The following is a 20,259-nucleotide window of genomic DNA, read 5'->3' as shown; positions in this document are numbered from 1 at the left end:
CCCTCCGCGCCTCCTGGGGCACGTACAGGCCGTGACAAGTAGCTGATGATGAATAAACAGGCCTCTTCCGGAACGGGAATCCAGAACAGGAGTTTGAGAAGGCGCACTTTAGCTGGTCGGGGCTGTGGCTGACTCCCTGTCTCCTTACTGCGGGCGTTGAACGCAGCCAAGGGAGGCAGAAGCGTCCAATTCTCCCACTGCTGAGCCCTCCCCTGTTGCATCAACTGGTATCAACAAAACTAGGTGCTGACAAGAAAAATGATATACTTCTCCCCCCCCCCCAAAAAAAAAAGGTGCTGGTGTGATCCTACAGCTGGAAAAGATGTGGGAGGTAGGATCACCTGCCCTCCTTAAACACAATGGCCCAGACTCTCAGCCTCTTTAAGGGCCCTAGATTTAGAATAATCTCTGTCACCTGATTGAAAGGTGAATTTCACGTGAGCCAGATGCTTTTCCATGCCAACTGTGTCTCCTTTAAGGCATTCTATGGCAAATGCTCATTTCATATCAGATTGCGAACATGGTAGCTGTCACTTATTTTGTGACAAGTTGGCTCATAAAATAAAACACCTAACAATACAACACTTAACAACATGGATAACCATCAGTGCAGATCAAATTCTCTGTGTATCCGTCTCCTAGGCTTTTATTTCACCTCTCCGGCCTGACAGGAGAAGAGGAGGTAAAGTAGTTGCGAACACCGAAAGGCCAAGTAAAGCAGCGATAATAAATAGTAACAAAAATAATGATTAATGAAAACTTACATTTAGCACCTGTATATCATAGCAGAGACTCCATGCTAATAAGTACTTACCTATGTTGCCTTTTTTCCCTACTGTGTTTTTCAGATCATAAGATGCACGTAGGTTTTAGAGGAGGAAAATAGGACAAAATTTTTGAAGCAAAGAATGTGGTAAAATATTTAATAACATAAGTAATATAATATTTCACCAATGTAAGTGTTAAACAACTCAACAGCAGCATTAACGACCATTATTCCTCCTAGATTTGGGGGGTGCATGTTATAGTCCAAAAATACGGTATATTGTTACAAAATTTATAGAATTTGCCAGTTAGAGATGATTATCATTTCGTGTAGATGAGAGACACTAAGAGAGGTTCAGTAATTGGCCCGGTCATGAAACCAGGGAGTGAGAGCACTGGGATTGGAATTTGCAACTCAAATCAATTGGTGGTGGCCTGGAGTGGCTGAGGACTTAGGTACTATGTCCAGGCATGGACGGAAAGGGTGTCAGGATTGATTAGCCATGAGTATCTGCCCTGTGTGTAAGGATGGGGGTGGGGGGGCAGCAAAACATAAGCTGCATGTTTGTCTCTTACATCACAGTATTTCACAAAATGATGCTACCTAGGGAGGAAAACTATTGCCTCTCTTAAAGTACATTTTGGTAAAGTATCACAATCTGAGAGCCCCGTGTCCAGTTATAATAAAAAGCCACATGATTCCAAAGCATCCAGTGGCTGAGATGTGCCGGGGCCAGAGCTGCTGGCTTCCCACACGTAACAATCCTCCCACTGGCCACACAGTTCCCAGTGGCTTCCCAGCAGTAGCATTGTCACATCCCAACAAAGCGGCTTTGCCACAGACACATAAGCCCCATGGCTGGCACCGACAGTTTCCCTGAGAGATGCACTGTCCCCTGTTGTCCGGCAGCCTTATTGTTCAGAGGTGAGAGAGTGAGGCTTATGTCCACATGTGGGACAATAATGTGTGCTATATTCTTGTTGTCAGCAATATTCGGGGTCACCACCATATCTAAACTTCCAGTGCTCTGAAGTGACCTTTTTGCATACTAACCCTCACACTTGAAGACATATTTGTCCCTAACTCAAAGAGCACTTGCTCTGAAGTCTGCCAGGACCACCGTTATCACCAGCAGTGGAATTGGCTTATGGATTCTCATCACCCCAGGATCTAGGACAGTGCTAATAAATCCTTAACAATTGAAAGAATAAGTTAAACTCCACTGATTTTTAAGAAATTGGATGTAGTTAAACTAGAGTGATATTTGTGATCCAGGAAGATGAAAAGATGGTAACTATTCCAAAGATACTTTCCTTGAATCTACTCTGATTATGTGCAAAGAACAGAGTCTAGCAGCAAAACATAGTCGAAGAAGGGCTTTGCTTCCTGGGAATGTTGGGCTGCAGTGCATGGGGAGAGACATGCTCTGTAAAATGTGCTGATGGTTCTGAAAAGTCACAGATGTGGGGCCAATGAGCAGAGCCTGATACACGTTCAAGTGTGTCATTTGTGTGTTTCTTTGCTTTTGGTGTGTACAAAAGTCATTGATGTATCTCCCACTGGTCTGTGAAACCCAAATAAATATCTGATGTAGTAACTAGTTCACCAGCAGGGTCTATGACTAGATGCATCTTATAGCCACAAAATGTTAACTAGTGTTCCGAAGTCTACTGAACATCAAATCGTGTGTGTTGAGTCTTCTGGGATGCTTTGGGTTGTAAGTAATACAAAGCAAAACTCCAAATGGCTTGGACAAGAAGGAAGCTTTATCTCAAGAACAAGAAATTTTGAGATAGGGTTACTGAATGATTAATTCAGCACCATAGTCACATCTTAAAGGACTGCTTTGCCAATCCTCTCGAGTTGGCTTTGTTCTCAAGGTAGCTCCCTCATGATTGCAGGTGCTTCAGCTCTTCCAGGCAACACATGGTAAAGAGCAAGGGAACCATTCCCCAAAGACCCAAGCAGCCCTCTCCTTACATCGCATTGGCCAGAACTGGGCCAGTGCCTATTGTAACAAATCACTGATAAGGGAAATGGGAATACGAAAACTGGCTTAGGCGATCAAGATTTACTCCAAAATTGAAGATAAGGTCAACTTCCTTGGGAGAATCGTGAGTTGGGAGAATGTGAACTAAACCAGAATTCATTTAATATGGAGAGAGAAGAGGGCACTTGGCTCCTGAATAGGGAACCAACCAACTGTGTCAGCTACAAATGCTCAGTGGAGCGGCCACATTCATATTTTTATGCTACCTTCCAAGGGCCCAACATGCTAATACTCTTAATCTGGTGATTCCATATTAAAAATTAGCCATTATCTGTTAAGGTAAAGATAAAACAAATTCAGATAAGACAGAAACACTTCCATTACCTGACTTCATCAATGAAACTCAACTCCCCACTTCTAAATTAGGACAGTTTATTGACTTCAAAGACTTAGGCCACTCTATCAGGAGAGGGAATTTCTTTAAAAAAAGGAAGTGAGAAGGAGACAGCCTCGGAGTGAATGTGGGAGAAAAGCTCCCCAGGAAGAGGAAGTATATGCAAAGACCCTGAAACAAAACTGATTGGGTCTGAAAGTGCGGGGATGTTTGGCTCACAGGTGCAGGGAGAGAATCACAGGAGGTGAGGGTGGGCCTGCTGGGAACAGGGGCCGTTGGAGCCTGGTAGGTCCAGGTCCATGGGAGGGAATTGGGGGTTTCATTCCAAGTGCAGCAGGAAGCCTCTTGAAGGGTCAAACAGGATCTACGGTTATAAAGTGACACCAGTAATCCCACGCTGGACCCTTTTAAATGTCAGAAAGAGTGAACTCCATGTAATGTGGCCTGTGTGTCCTTGGACGGTTACCGGGAACTCCACTCCACTACCTTGGCTCTATGCTGAGTTGGCCTTCCGTTTCAGCGCTGGATGCATGTTCATAAACAGGGCAGCCTAGTAGAATGACCTGTTCTGGAGCAACTCAAGGGCATCTTGACTAAAAGATGGTACTTTAAAGGGAAGCAAAAGCTATTTACCATTTTTGGTGGTGTTGCTACTCCTTTCAGTAGTTATCCACCAGTTCATCCCCTAACTGGCTTCTAGAACCTTAGAAAGGGAAACTGCCAGAAAAAGGGTGGGCAAGCACATCTCCCCAGATGGCCAGCCAATCTCGTGTGTGGTTTGCAAACCCGGAGGACTATGTCTACAGGCGTCAGGCGCAGTGAGGCCACTCGTTCCACTTGCCAAGCCCTTTCGCACTTCAAGTTACATCACTGCGCTCAGCACATTCCAGAGCTCCATTTCCTTAGCAGTTCCTTAATAAAAATTTCGTAAGTCTGTTTATTTCTCAACAGTTTTTCACTTTGTCATCAGTCTTTGAGCACCGCTGTCTATGTGGAGGCAAACACAGGACCGGACATTGAAAGGCAGTGTTAGGGCCGTGTTAGTCCATGGACGTGGGGAGCTCCGAGAAGGGAACCAGAATGGGGTTCCCAGAGGAAGTGACAAAAAAGCTGAGCCCCGAAGAGGCTTCTTCTGGCTTCTGTGAGAAAGACGGTTGGACAGCGGAAAGATGTGACCGAGGACAGTAGTGCAGAGGCTGCTGCGGGGGGCCAAAGAGAGGCCGCGGAGGCCTGGGTCATCCAGATGCAGGGAAAGAGTTGGCTGAAAGACGCAAAAAGAAACATCCCAGGAACAGAGCTGAGGAGACTTGGAGACTAATTGGACGTAGGACAGAACTGAGATAGTTCTGAGAGTTTTCAGTCAACCCAGTCTCCTCCCCAAGGTTTTTAAGCTGAAACGTAGAGGTCACCAGAGTTCTTCATGATCCATTCCTGTCCAGATCCATTCCTCTTTCCCATGACCTCTTTTTGGAATACTGATGACAAATGAAGTGGAATGTATATGCTCTTCAGAATGAAACCCTGAGTTTTATGACTCTTGTTCACAGAACATTTGAAGGTGCTTCTGGGTAAATGCAAATTATTGTGGTACATCTGTGCCAGTTTGGCCAATGGCAGGCAGCCTTCTAAGTATGGTTAATGTCAGAAGTGAAGTTATTTTCATAAATGTTGTTTCTTTTCTCTTTTTATTTGTGAAGTATATTCGGTGCTCTTCGAACTGGTGCTTATATGGTGTACATTTTGATGACCAAAGGCCTGAAGCAGTCAGTCTGTGACCAGAGTTTTTATAATGGACCTGTCAGCAAATTCTGGGCTTACGCATTTGTGCTAAGCAAAGCACCTGAACTAGGTGAGTATCTTCTCTCCTTGCATTTCCCCCTCTGCCACCTAATTTATAGCTACATACCCACAATGTTTCTTTAAAACAAACAATTTGGCCCTGGTTGATGTGGCTCAGTGGACTGAGCACTGGGCTGTGAACCAAAGGGTCGCCGGTTCAACTCCTAGTCAGGGCACCTGCCTGGGTTGCAGGCCAGGTCCCCAATGGGGGGCACACGAGAGGCAACCACACATTGATGTTTCTCTTCCTCTCTTTCTCTTTCCCTTCCCCTCTCTCTCTAAAAATAAATAAATAGAATATTTTAAAAAAATAAACCATTTGAAGGTCCTGCTTTGTTGGTTGCAGTAAAGTTACAATTAATGACTAACTTCCACTATCTTTTCCTCTCTCCCCTCCCTCCTTTTAAATAACTGTGTATATGAAGAGCAAAATACTGTACATAGAACATGCAGATTTTCAAACACTACCGTCTGCACATTTGCAGGGGTCGTAAAATGTCCACAGCCCGCTGTGCACGCATTATCTGGCCCATTTTCAGCGCAGCTAATAATGAGAATATGAGGAAATGTGACCAGTGCGACTATTTCCAAGTCCCACACTAAAGCATACTTTCTTTTCTGGAGCTAGGGTTCAGACTAGGAAATGAAGCTTCTCATTTGGGTACCCTCGTGTTCTCATTAACAAGTGCTAAGGGCTGGTTTCTGGTGTTGTTTGATTTTAATCACCAAAGAGATGGGCACTGGGGAAGTGAAATGTACTTCACCTTTTAGACACTAACAAAAAAAAACTGGTTATATGTGTAGATTCCCAAGGTTTTCCCTCCAACTCTTCAATATAAGTGTGGCACTCTTAATGGGCTTCAATATAAGTAGGGCTAGCGGAAACCGTGGAAAACAAGTGGCAATGATTTGACATGGGTATAGCACCCCAGGAAAATATCTTTATTGCCAGAGAAAGGGATCTGCTGGTGATCATAAGACCTTCATTCACCCACGAGCAGGGCCGACCACTGTCTCACCAACTGCTACATATCTTTAGGGGAAGCCCAGGCATTCTCTGGGTTTCTTCATTTTTTTATCTGGAATTTAGAATTGTATGCATGAAGTTTAAAATATTTGTTTGTTTGTAGAGTGTGTTCCCTCTCCTGTTTTCCCTAAGAGGGGGGTTAAAGGTTGTAATTTCATTATAAGCCACCTACCATGTAAGGTACCAACAGCCTTTGTGTGAGGTACCCCCAGTCCACGTCCTGTGTCTGTTCACAGAGGACACAAGGTCCCTGACGGTGTGTCAGCAGCCCACTCACTTTCCCCTGGGGGGCGATGCACCTGGTGCCTACAAACAGTTGGCAGTTGGTTGGAACTATTGGTGTGATTCCCCCTCCCCCCGCGCACACACACACACACACACACACACACACACACACAGAGCTTGTGTAGTCTTAGAATGAAATGCATTAGTAGGGATTCATTCATTCATTCATCCACCCATTCAATAAATTTCTATTAAACACCTGCTAGAGTTAGGTATGTTGTAGGGACTAGAATGGAATGGCTACATTATCGATAAAGAAATTTGCAGTATTACACAAGTTTTATGAACTAGGCCCCAGGAGGCATTTTTAAAAAAATATTTGAATTGGTGCAAAATCTTAGGCCAGAGAAGTGTTTTTCAAACCTGGAGCTAAATACAATGCCTGAAAGTCTGCAGCTCTATTTTTAGGGATTTCAAAGCTCTATGAGAATATTTTAATCTTGTGTTTTTAGTTGTAGATAAAATAAAAGATTATCTTGCCAGATACATTTCTTTCATAGTGATTCTTTTTTTTACTTAGATTCACAAGTTTCCATGTTAGATCATGTGGCCACTCTGGAGTTGGTCTGAGAACGTGAGCATGTCTTATTTACTCATGGGGTTCTCTGGCGTTTTTCTTTAAAAATAAAATTATACACTATTAATATTATACCCCACTAACTTTTAATTTATGCAGTATAGTAAGTATCCTTATTAATTCCCCTACCTTTTTTGATAAAGAACTGACTGCAGATGTATGTATGCAATAAATGCTTGAAACATGTAACCCCACCCCACACACATGCAGTTCCTGAACACCTTTATGATCTCTACACCTTACTACCCTCAACAAAATTTTTTTTAAAAAACCACAAATGGTGCCTCAGTGCACCCGGCTCTTAAGCCTCCAGTTGCGATGGATCAGCCTCAGTCTTTGTTTCCAGAAGCGTCTTTACCCTGCGAGGGCGGCTTGTCTGTGTTCTGCCTTTTCTCCTACTGCATTTGAGGGGCTTACGAATAAAAATGGGTCTTTCTACCTTTTGAAGGAATAATTTCTCGAAGAGCCTCTCCAAGCGCTCCATATGAGTCCCTTTCCTTCGAAGACATGACTAGACCCAGGCTCCCGCCCTTGGGACTTCTGTTCCAGGTTGAAACCGAAGTTTCAGGCTGGTGGACAGAGTTGGGCCTCCTAGACTATCCTTGGGGCCTCAGAGGTGTTCGTGCTCTCAGCCTCTGTCCCTGAGAGTGTTGGTCCTGATGGCGCTGAGTAATCCTCCTGTCTTAATTCAATGTAGGCCCCAGATTGCTCACCCTACTCCCCAGTGCAGACAAAATTGGATGTGGGGTCTTCCCTCTTGAGCCCAGAAGGAGCTGGACTCCAGTCCCTTGTGCCGGTGGCTTGATACCCCCTTTCCTGTTGCACCCCCAACGTGCCACAGCAGTGTGTCGGTTGGAGATCAAACAGTGCGTCCCCGCACCGTTTACCACACGGGGCTGCAGTGTTGGCAGCGGGCTGAAGAGTGAGGCTAGTTAGTGGCACAAATTCTTCCCGTAGTTTCAGGTCCATTACACAGATCATTTTGTGGTCTGAGCCCCCTCGCTTCAACGTTAAAACATGACTTACTTCCTTTCAAGTATCCTGGAGCTCCGTTGACAGTGGCCTCCCCAAGGTGAAGTGCTTGCCGAACAAAACAAATCCAAAAGTCAGTTTTAATGCAATGTCTCGGAGGCAACTGGCCCCTGCCCTTGTTCAGTAAACATACTTGTTCTGGAAGTTAAATTCCTTCCCAGTTTTTTGCTCTTAGAAAACCTTGCCACTACCATTTAATTAAGAAAGATGTATCCATTTGGATTATTTAGAACTTTTTTAATACTCTTACAATTCTGGACTCCCTTACGCCCACCAGAAAGGAAAGGCCGTGTGAGAGAAAAAATTCTTTCATACTCAATACCGAAACCCTGGGTTCCCTCAAAACTTTTATGCCAATAGTTTTCACTAAACTTTCTTGGCAAAATATCCATCGAACTCACCATCTGTAATAAGTGGACAGAGCTCCGGCATTAAGAACATCTGCACCACAGCACAGTCATCCCCACTGTCCTCCTTCAAGGCTTTTGCATCTTCCAGCTGCAACTCTCTGCCATTAAACACCGTCTCTCCGTTTCCCCCTTCACTAAACTCTTAATAGCAAGGCAGTCGTTCAGCTTCAGCAGAAATCACTGAGCTCATTTCAGTGAATTACAGGGTTACAGTCTGCTAGAAAAAGTGCGGGGAGGACAGCCACCAAGCCGCCTCCTGTGCCAGCATCCTGGGGCTCCCACTGTTTGAATTGCATTAAAACCTGCTGAGATTTGGTTTTGTTAAAACTTGGAAACATCTGCTCTGAGTCTAAGTCCTTGCTCAGTTGAGCTTGTCTTTGTTTTTGAAATTCTGACTCAGCAGAGCTCCAGCTAATTCTGTGAAGAGCAGCCCAGCACTCCGTGACAACCCCGCACAGAGCGACTGGTGGCTGTGCACCCCCTGGGGCTTTCCAAATGCTGAAGGGACCCTGGGGAGTGCAGACCTCATGCCCTACCTGCAGGTGGGCTGGCTCTTGACTGGAAGTAGGTGAACTGAAGGTCCAAGAGACTGTGGTGGAGAGAACATAAACCAGGGATGGCTGAACTAAGTGACGTGGCCGAAAGGTTCAGGCATCAGAAGTCTCAAATACTTGACACTGACCTGGAATCCCCTCCACAAGGCCCAGGAGACCTTTGGCTGAGAAGGATGGGTTGGCCAGCATCTCATACACAGCCCCTGTCTTTAACTTGCATTTCCAGGACACTGGAGCTTTTGACAGGCCTATAAATACTATGACTTGTGACAGATCACATGTGATACTGACGGCCAGAGTGTTGTGACTATTGCATCTCAGCTGCCCCATCAAAAGGACCATGGCCGTCTCAGGGAGCCCCCCAGTTTCCCTTTGCCCACGGGAAGCTCTCATTCTCTGGGTCAGTGGCCTTTGTGGGGACAGTAACTTAGAGAGGGCATTGACGTGGTACTCCTGAGAGGCTCCAGGGCCGTTATTGAAAGAGGTTCATCTTCATCCTGCATGATGACTGTTCTGAAAAAAGATTCTTAAGTGAATTCAAATTAACTTTATTTTGAAGTTCTCATGACATGTCTTTCACCCCCCACTCCCATATTAAATAGAAACCCCTAGTGTGTCTCAGGTCAAACCCAAGACCCCCTCCCTGACTCACAGGAAAAACACAAAGCAGTGTTCAATTCCAGAACCGCAGGTTCCACTCTCTGTTCACATTAGGCCATCCTGGTAGGGTCGCTCTCTTTTGTGTTCTGCTGTTCCCTTCACAGTGAAATTGTTCTCCCTCTCAATTAAATTGTTCTCTAGACCGTAAAGTTTTCATATGAAAGTGATGATAGAGTTAAAATTAAATCTATAAGACTTTAAAAGGATGAAATGCTTAGTACTTTATGGCAAATGACTTTTTTTTATTACAGTGTGTTTGGAAATTGTGTGGGGCTAAATTTGTTTCGACATACAATTCCTTGGACTTCTTTCTTTGCACTGAGAACCAAGGTAGACTGGGAGTGTCCCGCCTCCGTGAGGTCCCACAGAGGAGGGGGAGGCCAGAGTAGTAACTACACAGGAATAGTAGATTCTGACAGGCACACAAAGCAGCACAGTTCAACACTAAGAAGTAGACACAGGTCTCCTAAGACTAGTTTTATCCCTTAAGTATGCAAGTGAGAGTTCACCACCACCACTGGTCATTATCAGCCTGTCTTACATTTATAGGTGTAATGTGTCAGGTACCTGACATAAGAAGAGAGAAGATGACTTCAAAGAAAATTTTACAACAGGTTCAGACATGCAGCAGCTGGCAACTTTTCCATTCTAGCCAAACATAAAGTAATGCCGTTTAACAATTCAGTAGGGAAATAAGCTAACATCTACTGCTGAATGGAATGGGCATCACCTGTATTGTTCCAGCCATCACCATCCTTCTGAGGTCCAGCATTCTTTGACCTTCTCCTGGGCCAAAAGTTCTAGGGTGCCCTTGAAGGATGAGGGATAGGACAAGGATAAGTACTAAATCTCTTTGTGCTTAATTAAACTGCAGAGTAAGAAGAGAGACCACCTACTTCTCCTTGTTACAGAAAAAGAAGTCAAGTTTAAGTTCACTCACCACAGCTCCTGAGAGATGTTGGTTGCACCGTATCTGAGGACCATAGAGCTAGGAAAGAGGAGGAAGCATATTTTTGCATGAACCCTCTTTCTGTCCCACATACCAACACGTCTTCTCTTTTCTTTGCACTTGGTCATGGAATTGGCTGTATTTGCTCTTTATCTATTTTTTACATGTGTTCTACAGGTTTTTCTGAGAGATTCTTAGACTTCTCAGAGAATCATTGCAGATATATAGCATCTGTCTACCTGAGCATAATTCTGGCTTCTGGAATACAGACTCCTCACCCTAGACACAGTGGTCTTTTTCTTCAAGGGATGATGTTCTTAAAATATTTGGTAGCTTCAGAGAGCTATTTCCAAGTTAAATCCATAAAGATGTATGTAAGTCTCAGTTTTCTATCACTTGATTCACTGGCTTAATAAAACATTCCTATTGCCCTCTTCAGCAAATACGGTAGAAGGTGACCTTTGTTCTCTTTTTCTGTTTTTGCCTTTTGCTTAAATTTTACTTTTCTGACTGCCATATATCCAGGTGTCACATTTTATAGGGGGCTTACGAAGGTACATTTGTAAGGGGTCCCTTTCTCGTGTATAAAAGGAAAAATTCACTGCTGCAGAGAAGCCTGGGAACACAGCGTTGGCACTTAAATTCCGATCTATCTCTCCTGATGGATAACTGACCTGAGACAAGTCAGCTCGCCCTGAAATGTGTGTTGGAGTTGGAGACCAGGCGACATTGTTACTAAAGTCCCTTCCAGATCAAAAATTAGTAAGGTTTTGTGCAAAACGCCTTTCGGGAAGCAACACCTATCGAGTTCTTACCTCGTGCTAAGAGGATCTACTGATAATCATTCAATCCTCAAGACATCTCCAAGCTACTTTTATTATCCCCATTTTACAGATGAGGAAACTGGAGAATAGTGAGAATAAACAGCCTGCCCCATGTCACAGGTAGTCAACATCAGCCCAGGATTCTAACCCAGTCCCCCTCACTCCCAAGGGCTAGGTCAAGGTGTATCTACTTTTCGTGGGAAACATAAAACGTCATTATGTTACCGTCCAGGGGCTCATGTCCATTCTTTACCTAACTTGTCTTTCAGGAGATACAATATTCATTATTCTGAGGAAGCAGAAGCTGATCTTCCTGCACTGGTACCACCACATCACTGTGCTCCTGTACTCCTGGTACTCGTACAAGGACATGGTGGCCGGGGGTGGTTGGTTCATGACGATGAACTATAGCGTGCACGCTGTGATGTACTCTTACTACGCCTTGCGAGCAGCGGGTTTCCGAGTCTCCCGGAAGTTTGCCATGTTCATCACCCTGTTCCAGATCACTCAGATGCTGATGGGCTGTGTCATTAACTACCTGGTCTTCTACTGGATGCAGCATGACCAGTGTCACTCTCACTTTCAGAACATCTTCTGGTCCTCACTCATGTACCTCAGCTACCTTGTGCTCTTCTGCCACTTCTTCTTTGAGGCCTACATCGGCAAGATGAGGAAAACCACAAAGGCTGAATAGTGTTGGAACTGAGGAGGAAGCCATAGCTCAGGGTCATCCAGAAAAATCATAGACAAAAGAAAATGGCACAAGGAATCACATATGGTGCAGCTACAACAAAACACATGAGCAAACACAAAACCCAAGGCAGCTTAGGGATAATTAGGTTGACGTAACCCAGTAAGTTTATGATCCTTTTTGGGTGAGGACTCACTGAGGGCACCTCTATCTCAAAGGACCGCTGCTAGAAGACCCCATTTCCTCTTTACCTGCCAAGTTTAAGACAAATGAGAGCAAAAGTGAGCCAGAGGCAGAGAGAGACCGGAGGCAAACAAAAGCTATTAACACTATGGAAAGTATTTACTAAGTGTTCTATTTCTCTGAGGATAAAAGAAGTTTACTCAAAAACTGTGCGAGCACTTGCACAAACAATCTGATCTTTTTGACACTAAACCGGAGCCAATAGAATAGATAAAAACAGAAGAGACACAAGAGTGTATATCTAGAACATTAATCCTTTTGCAAAACTTAAAACCTTTTAAAGAAAGGTTGGTAGGTATAGCCCCCATGAGGAAAGATGTCTTAATCACCTCTTATGAAAATGGATATAAACAAGTATATTTCGACTGGTGTTTTTCTCTTAACAGCACAGCCTCGGGCTGGCGAGTTTGCCAAAACCAAACGGGGCACCGTGTCCTTCCCGGGTTCTTCCTGGGAGGACGGAAACAATGCGGGCCCAGTGCGGGAAGGAGCAGCTCCATCTCAGAGCATTTCTGGTAGTTTTATCAGCGATTTCTATTCTTAAATGAGATATGAAGCACCATCCTTGGTTCAGGTGTCCCAGGCTTTTGAAAAGAGTAAATACGGGATAGAAGAAGTGAAGCTCAGTTGAATGATTTGAAAATGGATTCTGTAGTACAACCTGTAGAAAGGTTCGCTCCAATACCATTCTTGGGCTGAGAAGGGGAGAAAAGCAGGGAAAAGAAGTGAGCCGAAGGTCTTTACAATGTGTACCCTATCTATTTGACTTCACACATAGTCATAACTTTCCACATGAGAATCTGTGGTACGATCTGTATCTTCTATATTTTTGTGAATTTCAAAACGAAATCTGCAGGGCCCTTTCCTGATTGATACTGAGCGAACACTGTGTTTCTGCATCATCTGCATTTGCTTCCTAAGCAATGTAGAGGTGTGTAAAGTGCCCTCTGCTGGTCAAGTGGAGATACTTCAACAAACGCTTCATGGAAAGTCTGCAACAGTTGACAACAAAGGGCCCCCTATAGACTTATCCTCCAAATTTTCGGCGATACAAAAATACACGTTATTTTTTGGCCAAATCAGAAGACATCTTTCCTGCTTCAAGTCAGCTTCAGAAAATTTTTAAAAAGGACTTTCACTCTGGAACTCAGAAAATCAGTTTATTAAGAGCCATATTCTTTAAAAAAGAAAGGTAGTTAATATATTATTGGTAATATTTCAGTCCTTTACAAGCCAAATAAATGTGTAAACATTCCTAGTATTTCAAAGAAACAATTATGTCAAGTTGTTCAATGTGATATCATAGTATTCTAATTGGTTAAGTAGCTTAATGATTAGACCAACTAGTTGAAAAGATTAGGGGCTGTTCCACCGCGTAGACTGTACTCCTGTAGAGCCACATATATGCACAAATGTGGGGCACGCTGACTTTCAAAGCCCAAATGAATAGAAACACATTTTCTGGCTAGCAGAAAATAAATTGTTGTTTATCTTTCTTGCTTTATTTGAGAGTGTACAGTAAAATAATTTTTCCAAATTATTTTTATATTATTTTAGCTTTAATTGCGCTGTCATTCATGAAACAGAGCTGTTCTGCTTCTCTGTCAGAGATGACCAGGGCTTTCTCAGCATCTCCTTTATGTGTGGAATCGAATAAAGTTTTATTCCATTCTGTGTGAATGGTTTGAACAGTGAACAAAGAACCCGTGCAAACCAAGTCATGACTGATAGACCGCGTGGGGGGCGTGATGCGTGCAGGGAGGGGAGCTGTTACATCTGGGTAAATTATTGTGAACAGCCTGATGTCCTGACATTGCTTCATTGATAAACAATTGATGGAGGAATGTATTATGATTAGGGTGAAACTGATGGTGAGCTGAAAAGACAGGTCCTGCTGCAACAACTAACAGACCCTTACAATGAAAACAATGTTTAGAGCTTTGAAAATACATGAGGCTGTGCAAAAAGCTTTTTTTCCCTTATGACAGAAAATAAGCAGGATCATTAAACTGAGGAAAAGGTCAAATAACAACTGAATTAAGTTTAATTGAAGGACCAGTTAGAGCTCATCTTTGATTTACTTGTTGAATCCACTGATTTATCATTGCTGGATTCGTTACTGCAGGTCAGCGTAAGGAAGTGAGCATAAACCTTAAATAGACTCTCAGTGATTCCCAAGCACTTTCATTTTGATGTAGGTTCATACTTGTGTTCACTAGTGAGATCATTTAGAATTTGTATTTAGAGGTTGACTAATAAGGTTTTTTAAATTAGCTAAATATATCTAAAGGCACTTCCAGTGTTTATCATGGGAGGAGAAAAACACATTAAAAAATCTGGTATTACAGGTTCAGTACAAAGTTTTTAATATCTCAGCTTATCTGCTTACATCAAGATAAGAGGCTCTATTGCCAGCCCAAGGCAAATCTGAAACCTACCAGAGAATTGACTGCCACATAGACAATTCTGCTGTCAGATAACATTCCAGAAAAATTTGGGCAGACAAGTTTCTGTAGCTGCCCAACTATGCCGCAATCAGTTGTCTGTCTAGTGAAGATTTTTCACTGCATTCCAATTACAATATGGTGAAAACATTCCTGCATTGAAGACAAATTCTTCATCTCATGTATAAGTACACACAATTTGATACACTAGGTCTGAGCCCAAGCCTGTGGGTTTGCAATGAAAAGCATTCTAGTGAGAAATGCTCTGTTCACAAAGCAGGAGGTTTTATCTGGACCTTCGGGCTTTATACTAGTGAGGAAAGCAACCACTATACTATTTATACCCAGCGCCCAGCCAAAAGTACCAAATGAATCATATACTGAGGTTATTGTTCCAGGTAATTTACTCCCATCCTCCTCATCATACTTCATCACAAAAATTAGGAAAGGGGCAGTACATAGGTACATACTGTGAAGGGGATGAAAAGCACTGATTACATCTCTGTCGCAACCTCTGCAGATGGAGCTCTGCACTGAGTCCAAAAACCTCATTTAAGTGGGGGTTTTGTAGAACTATGTGGAAGAGCACTTGTAGGGGAGAGACCCACAGAATTTAAAGATCAGATGCGGTATTTTCACGAGGTAAAACCTGTTGCATCAGAGTAACAAATCGCCTGAAGTGAATTACACTGGAGTAGAATATTCTAGAAGCCTGGCCTCATTCCCAGACTGCTGAATTACCTGGGGGAGACAACATGCTCAGGTTACTATCTTCTTTATGCTGGCAGAACAGCCTCTCTGCAGTGACCGTGTCACACGACTGAGTCGGCTCCCACACACCTGGGCTTTTTTCCAGTTCAGTTAATGACTGTTTAACGTGGTTGCTGGACTGGCCACATGCGGATGCGAGAGCGTTGTAGGGGAGTGAAGATCGAATAGAAGTTGCCTCCCAGAGTGCAGCGCTTTGAGTCCTATGTGCATGGTCCGTGTCTGTCTCTTTTAGGTACATATTTCCCTGAAAAAGTTTCCATCCCGAAAAGTACAACTGTTTGAGAATTTTGTGGTGAAAGCTCAGAACTTTCTGGTAACCCATTCTTTTTGTTTTCAATGATAAATGTTTTGTTATCAATTCAGGATGGTAATAGAGCCTGTGTCTAAACTGCGAGTCCTCATCTCCTGTGGCTTGTTAAAGTTAACCTTCTGTCCATTTTATGTTTATGTACAACACCCAATTCTTTGTCCCTCAGACCCATTAAGATGAAGAGCTTTTGCTAAGAATGCACCACAGTAAAGTGAGAGCTGAAAAAGCACCAATACTCTTATTTTGTGGCGAAAGTCAGTAGGAAGATTTAGGTCCCAGTTTTCCAGGGAACCAACAGCCTCTGTGTGCTGGGTACCCCATACATAAGCCAAACCTCCTCAGACGCTGAAAATGCAGGACTCACAGAATTGGGGGACGAGTAACCTCCAGGCTTCCCTGAATTTCAAATTACACCTTTTTTTGAAAAAGTGAAACAAGTTCTAGCACTAAAGAGACGGACGATGGACGCGCAGTGGGTGTGGCCTCAGGGCAGGCAGAACTTGCAATCAGATACACTTCACTGGAAAGCCAAGCCCAAAACTATGTTGCAGTCACTCCTGAAGCATCTGGTTAAATTAAAGAAACGTCGCATCAGTCAGGGCCAAGCCATATTTGCAGCCCATTCAGGTCAGGATTTGGGGGGTTCCTGACTCGTGCTGGTTTTTAAACGCTGTTACTTTGCCAATGCTTGACGGCACTTGAGACTTTTTCTCCCAGCGGACCAGGATGAAGCAAGCTGTGGGAGCAGCCCGGTAGCACTGCCCAGGCGTGCCCGTGCGGAGCCAGGTCTGCCTGTCTCTGGGTGTGTTCAGGCAGGAGGCTGCTCGGGAACCACCGGACGATTCAGCCTCTCGAGGTCCCGGGGCCTGCGTGCAGGTACAATCCCACCCGTCGAAGCCTCACAGAGCAAATCGTAGCAATGTTGGAATTGTAGTTTTCAAGTGCTTTCTTCATGACGTTACAAGAAATATTTTTTCTGATATCTTAAAATAAAATCATACATTTTGATTTAAAAATCAAATCGTGTTTCTGGTTTCTTTTATCTCTTGTTCTAGGCCATTCTAAGGGGCCCCCAGGGCTCTGACGGCTGCCAGAAAGGCCGTTCCCCACGGGACACCAGTGTGCGCAGGATCACGGGCGTGCTTAAAGGTCCTCAGCTCCTGAGGGGGGGGGGGGGCAGTGATGTCATCCTCAACACTACTCACAGTCCCACAGGCGTCTAGCCCTTCCACGGTGTCTCATGGGTGTAACTCTTAACAAGTTATGTTTTCCAAACCCTTTAGTTCACCAGAGCTGTCCTCATGGGGCAGACAATCTAAGTTGGGCCCCCGTTTGACAGATGAGGAAATTTTGCTCATTTAATGAAATGTCACAGAAGCAGAAGGAACAAGATTTGAACTTCAACTCCTTCACCTCTTAATTTCATTATAGCTATTCAAAAATTTTAAAACAGAAGAGTATATAAAATTCCAGGATTGAGCACTGAACTAGAAAGCACTTTGTTACATCATTGAACAAAGTGTTTCAGGCCAAAATGCATGTTGGGGAAGACATTTCAGAAGCACGGCAGCTGTCTCCTTAGGAGCTGGACGGCTGTTTGCAAGGATCATTCCCGACACCCCTGCGCTCGAGTTGGGAAAGGCTGGGCTTCCACTTCCGCTGTTCTTGTTTGTTCTGTTGGATACTTTTTAGCCTGAATAGCAACTGGCATTCTTCGTGGCATCTCTGCACTGTGAACAACAGCAATGTTGTGCTTATATTTCCATTCGAACACGTTATACATTTATATTAAAGTCAAGAACCTGTTATTTGTGGAGATTTCTCAGAGCCAAATTATGATGAACTTGCCTTTTTTTGCATCTTCTCAGAATAAAGTAAGACAGAAATTTGTATTCCTTTGTAATCTATTTAATGTGTGTTCTGAACTCAGGCAAGACTGGCCTGGGTGGGGGGCGCCTTATAATGTACACAGAGTATTTTTAACTTTCCCCCTAAAGAAAAAGGAAGGAAGGGAGGGAGGGAGGGAGGGAGGCAGGGAGGAGAAGCAAATCTCAAATCTTTTGAGGCCACTGTGTTTTTCATAGTGGCCTCAAAAACCCAACAGGAGTGATTGCTGCATCATGCAGCTTCTGATAGTAAAAGGGTCTCATGATGCAAGTTTCAGAAATAAATAAAATAGGTATTAAAATATAAGAGCATTTTATGTCATTGTCTAACAAAAATGCTGTACTTATGTAACTTCAAGCCCCAAAACATATAGCAAACTTTCTAGGATAAAAAGATAACATTAGAATCAGAATACCGATATTTTAGCAACATGATCACTCTTGGCTGTTTTTTGCTTTTTCAAAATGAATAAAAGTAATTATGCTCTGGCTGGTGTAGCTCAGAGGACTGAGCATGGGCTGCAAAGCAAAGGGTGGCCAGTTCAATTCCCAGTCAGGGCACATGCCTGGGTTGTGGGCCAGGTCCCCAATGGGGGCCACGTGGGAGACAACCACACACTGATGTTTCTTTCCCTCTCTCCTTCCCTTCCCCTCTCTCTAAAAAATAAAATAAAATCTTTTTTAAAAAGCAATTACAGCCACAGTGAGTGTGCTAAGTCAATGATCGGAACAGTTAAAACAACTGACGGGGCTCCCCGCTGGTGGGGCTGTGACTGAATCATCTCCAGCCCTGGTAGCCAAGAGGCAGGTTTTCAGTTACTGCCAAGCACCCTTCCTGAGAGGCAATGGGCATCACAGGGATTCCCACCGGCACCTCCCTCCAACCCACGAAACTGCACACTGTCGCACGTGCAGGACTGCGCATGCCCGCTCTGCCTCTGTCCGCGATGTCCTGCAACGTCCGATTTCTAATAAAGGATCCCAGGCAAGACGAGAAGCTCTGGATCAGAAAAAGATAGAATCCTCCCCTGACCGGTGTGGCTCAGTTGGTTGGGCGTCCTCCATGAAGGGAAAGGTCGGCGGTTCAGTTCCTGGTCAGGGCACACACCTGGGTTGTGGGCCAGGCCCTAGATGGGGCACGTGAGAGGCAACCACACACTGATGTTTTCCTCTCTTTCTCCTTCCCTTCCCCATTCTCTATAAGTAAATAAGATATTTTAAAAAATAAGGATAGAACCCTGTTGATATAAAAAAACTCAATCTAATTTACTATCTCATTTTACTGTGCGCTTGCACAATTTCTTCTGCCTTTCATTGTCCTTCACTTAAATATAACAGTCGAAGGAAGTGGCCATTGGCATTTCCCCTTATTTGTGTGCACACTGCAGAATATGCACCTATGTGGAAAAGCTCTTCCACACACTGTGAAAGCCACAGGGCAGCCTAAGGGTTAAACGTGTGGCAGCACCCTCCAGGCACGCCCCTGCCATCTCGCCACTGGATGGGCAATCTTTGGTATTTTCAGACGGAGCCCCAGGGTGAAAACCCTGTGCTACACTCCAGCGGGTTGTATACACAGCTTCCTTTTCTAGCCACTACACTAATTCCTTTCATACCAGAGGGGAAATCCTCCCCCCACCCTGCTGGGTATTTCTCTATGTTTTATTTATGAAAACTCTAGTGGGTGTTTCTTAAGGCAGCCAATCTCTCTCTCTCCATGAAGAGAAGGCAATCAATGTTTGCTGTTCCTGCATCCTCCACTGTGCACAGTTGTATGCGAGTCACTTAGAAATGCCAGAGCAGTTTCACAAATGTGTACTTTGTCTCCAAATTAGAAGCAGTACTAATTCCTTTTGTGAAAAATTTTATTTATTCATTTTAGACAAAAATGAAGGCAGGAAGAGTGATGCTGCATGTGAAAAAACTGGCCCCCTCTTCTTCTCAAGAGCAGGACATGCATCTAGGGGCCAAGGAAAGTGTTATAGAACTCAAGGGGGGTTGCCACTCCCCGTGGTTGCTGCAGGTAGTTTTATTTACTTGCAGCCAGTAAAGGAGAGTCACAGCCAAAACTCTATCTACCTGAAGGGAGGCTTAACCATTGCTTATACACACTTTTTAGTTAATTACACATTGATTTCTTCTTTGCAGTTGCCTAGACTTGGGCAGTTGGCTACAACTTGGGCAGTTGATTTCCTGTCAAGTTCATCCTGTTTACAGCTGCATCTGCAAAATACCGTGCTACGTTTTAACGAGTAGCAACAAAAGCATTTAATAAGAACTGCTCGGACCTTGAGACCCTCGTCCTCTCTAACAGATGGATTGGGGAACAGCCATTGCCCTGCATCGTAATGCAGCTGGCAAAGCTGGTCCGTGGGTGCAGCTCCACGGGCCTAGTTTCTTTTACCTAGGGCACATAGTTCTTTCTGACCTTTCTGTAGTTTTTTGTTTGTTTGCTGCCTTTGGCATTCATACATGATTGGCTAAGGCCCTTGAGAGGAAGGAAAAAAATCTTTCACTTGCGTACCCAGTATTTGGGCCCGGATGTTATTCTAACCTCTCCTGATGCATCATTTGTGCCACTGGTCCACGTCTCTCCTGAACCGTGTA

At 44.0% G+C, this 20,259-nt stretch overlaps 1 protein-coding gene across 1 annotated transcript in view; it reads left to right on the top strand.

Moving 5' to 3' along the window:
* Positions 1-13,921, top strand: part of ELOVL6 (ELOVL fatty acid elongase 6) — a 120,921-nt gene extending 107,000 nt beyond the window's left edge. Inside the window, exons 4-5 of the mRNA XM_037156247.2 lie at positions 4,848-4,999; positions 11,577-13,921. Coding sequence (XP_037012142.1) covers positions 4,848-4,999; positions 11,577-12,001 — 577 coding nt within the window. The 3' untranslated portion in view covers positions 12,002-13,921. The remainder of the gene's footprint in view (positions 1-4,847; positions 5,000-11,576) is intronic.
* The last annotated feature ends 6,338 nt before the right edge of the window (positions 13,922-20,259 follow it).

The sequence above is a fragment of the Artibeus jamaicensis genome, unplaced genomic scaffold, assembly GCF_021234435.1.
Source record: "Artibeus jamaicensis isolate MK-2021 breed Jamaican fruit bat unplaced genomic scaffold, CSHL_Jam_final scaffold_3222, whole genome shotgun sequence".
Taxonomy (NCBI): domain Eukaryota; kingdom Metazoa; phylum Chordata; class Mammalia; order Chiroptera; family Phyllostomidae; genus Artibeus; species Artibeus jamaicensis.
This window is presented reverse-complemented; position numbering and strand designations above follow the sequence as displayed.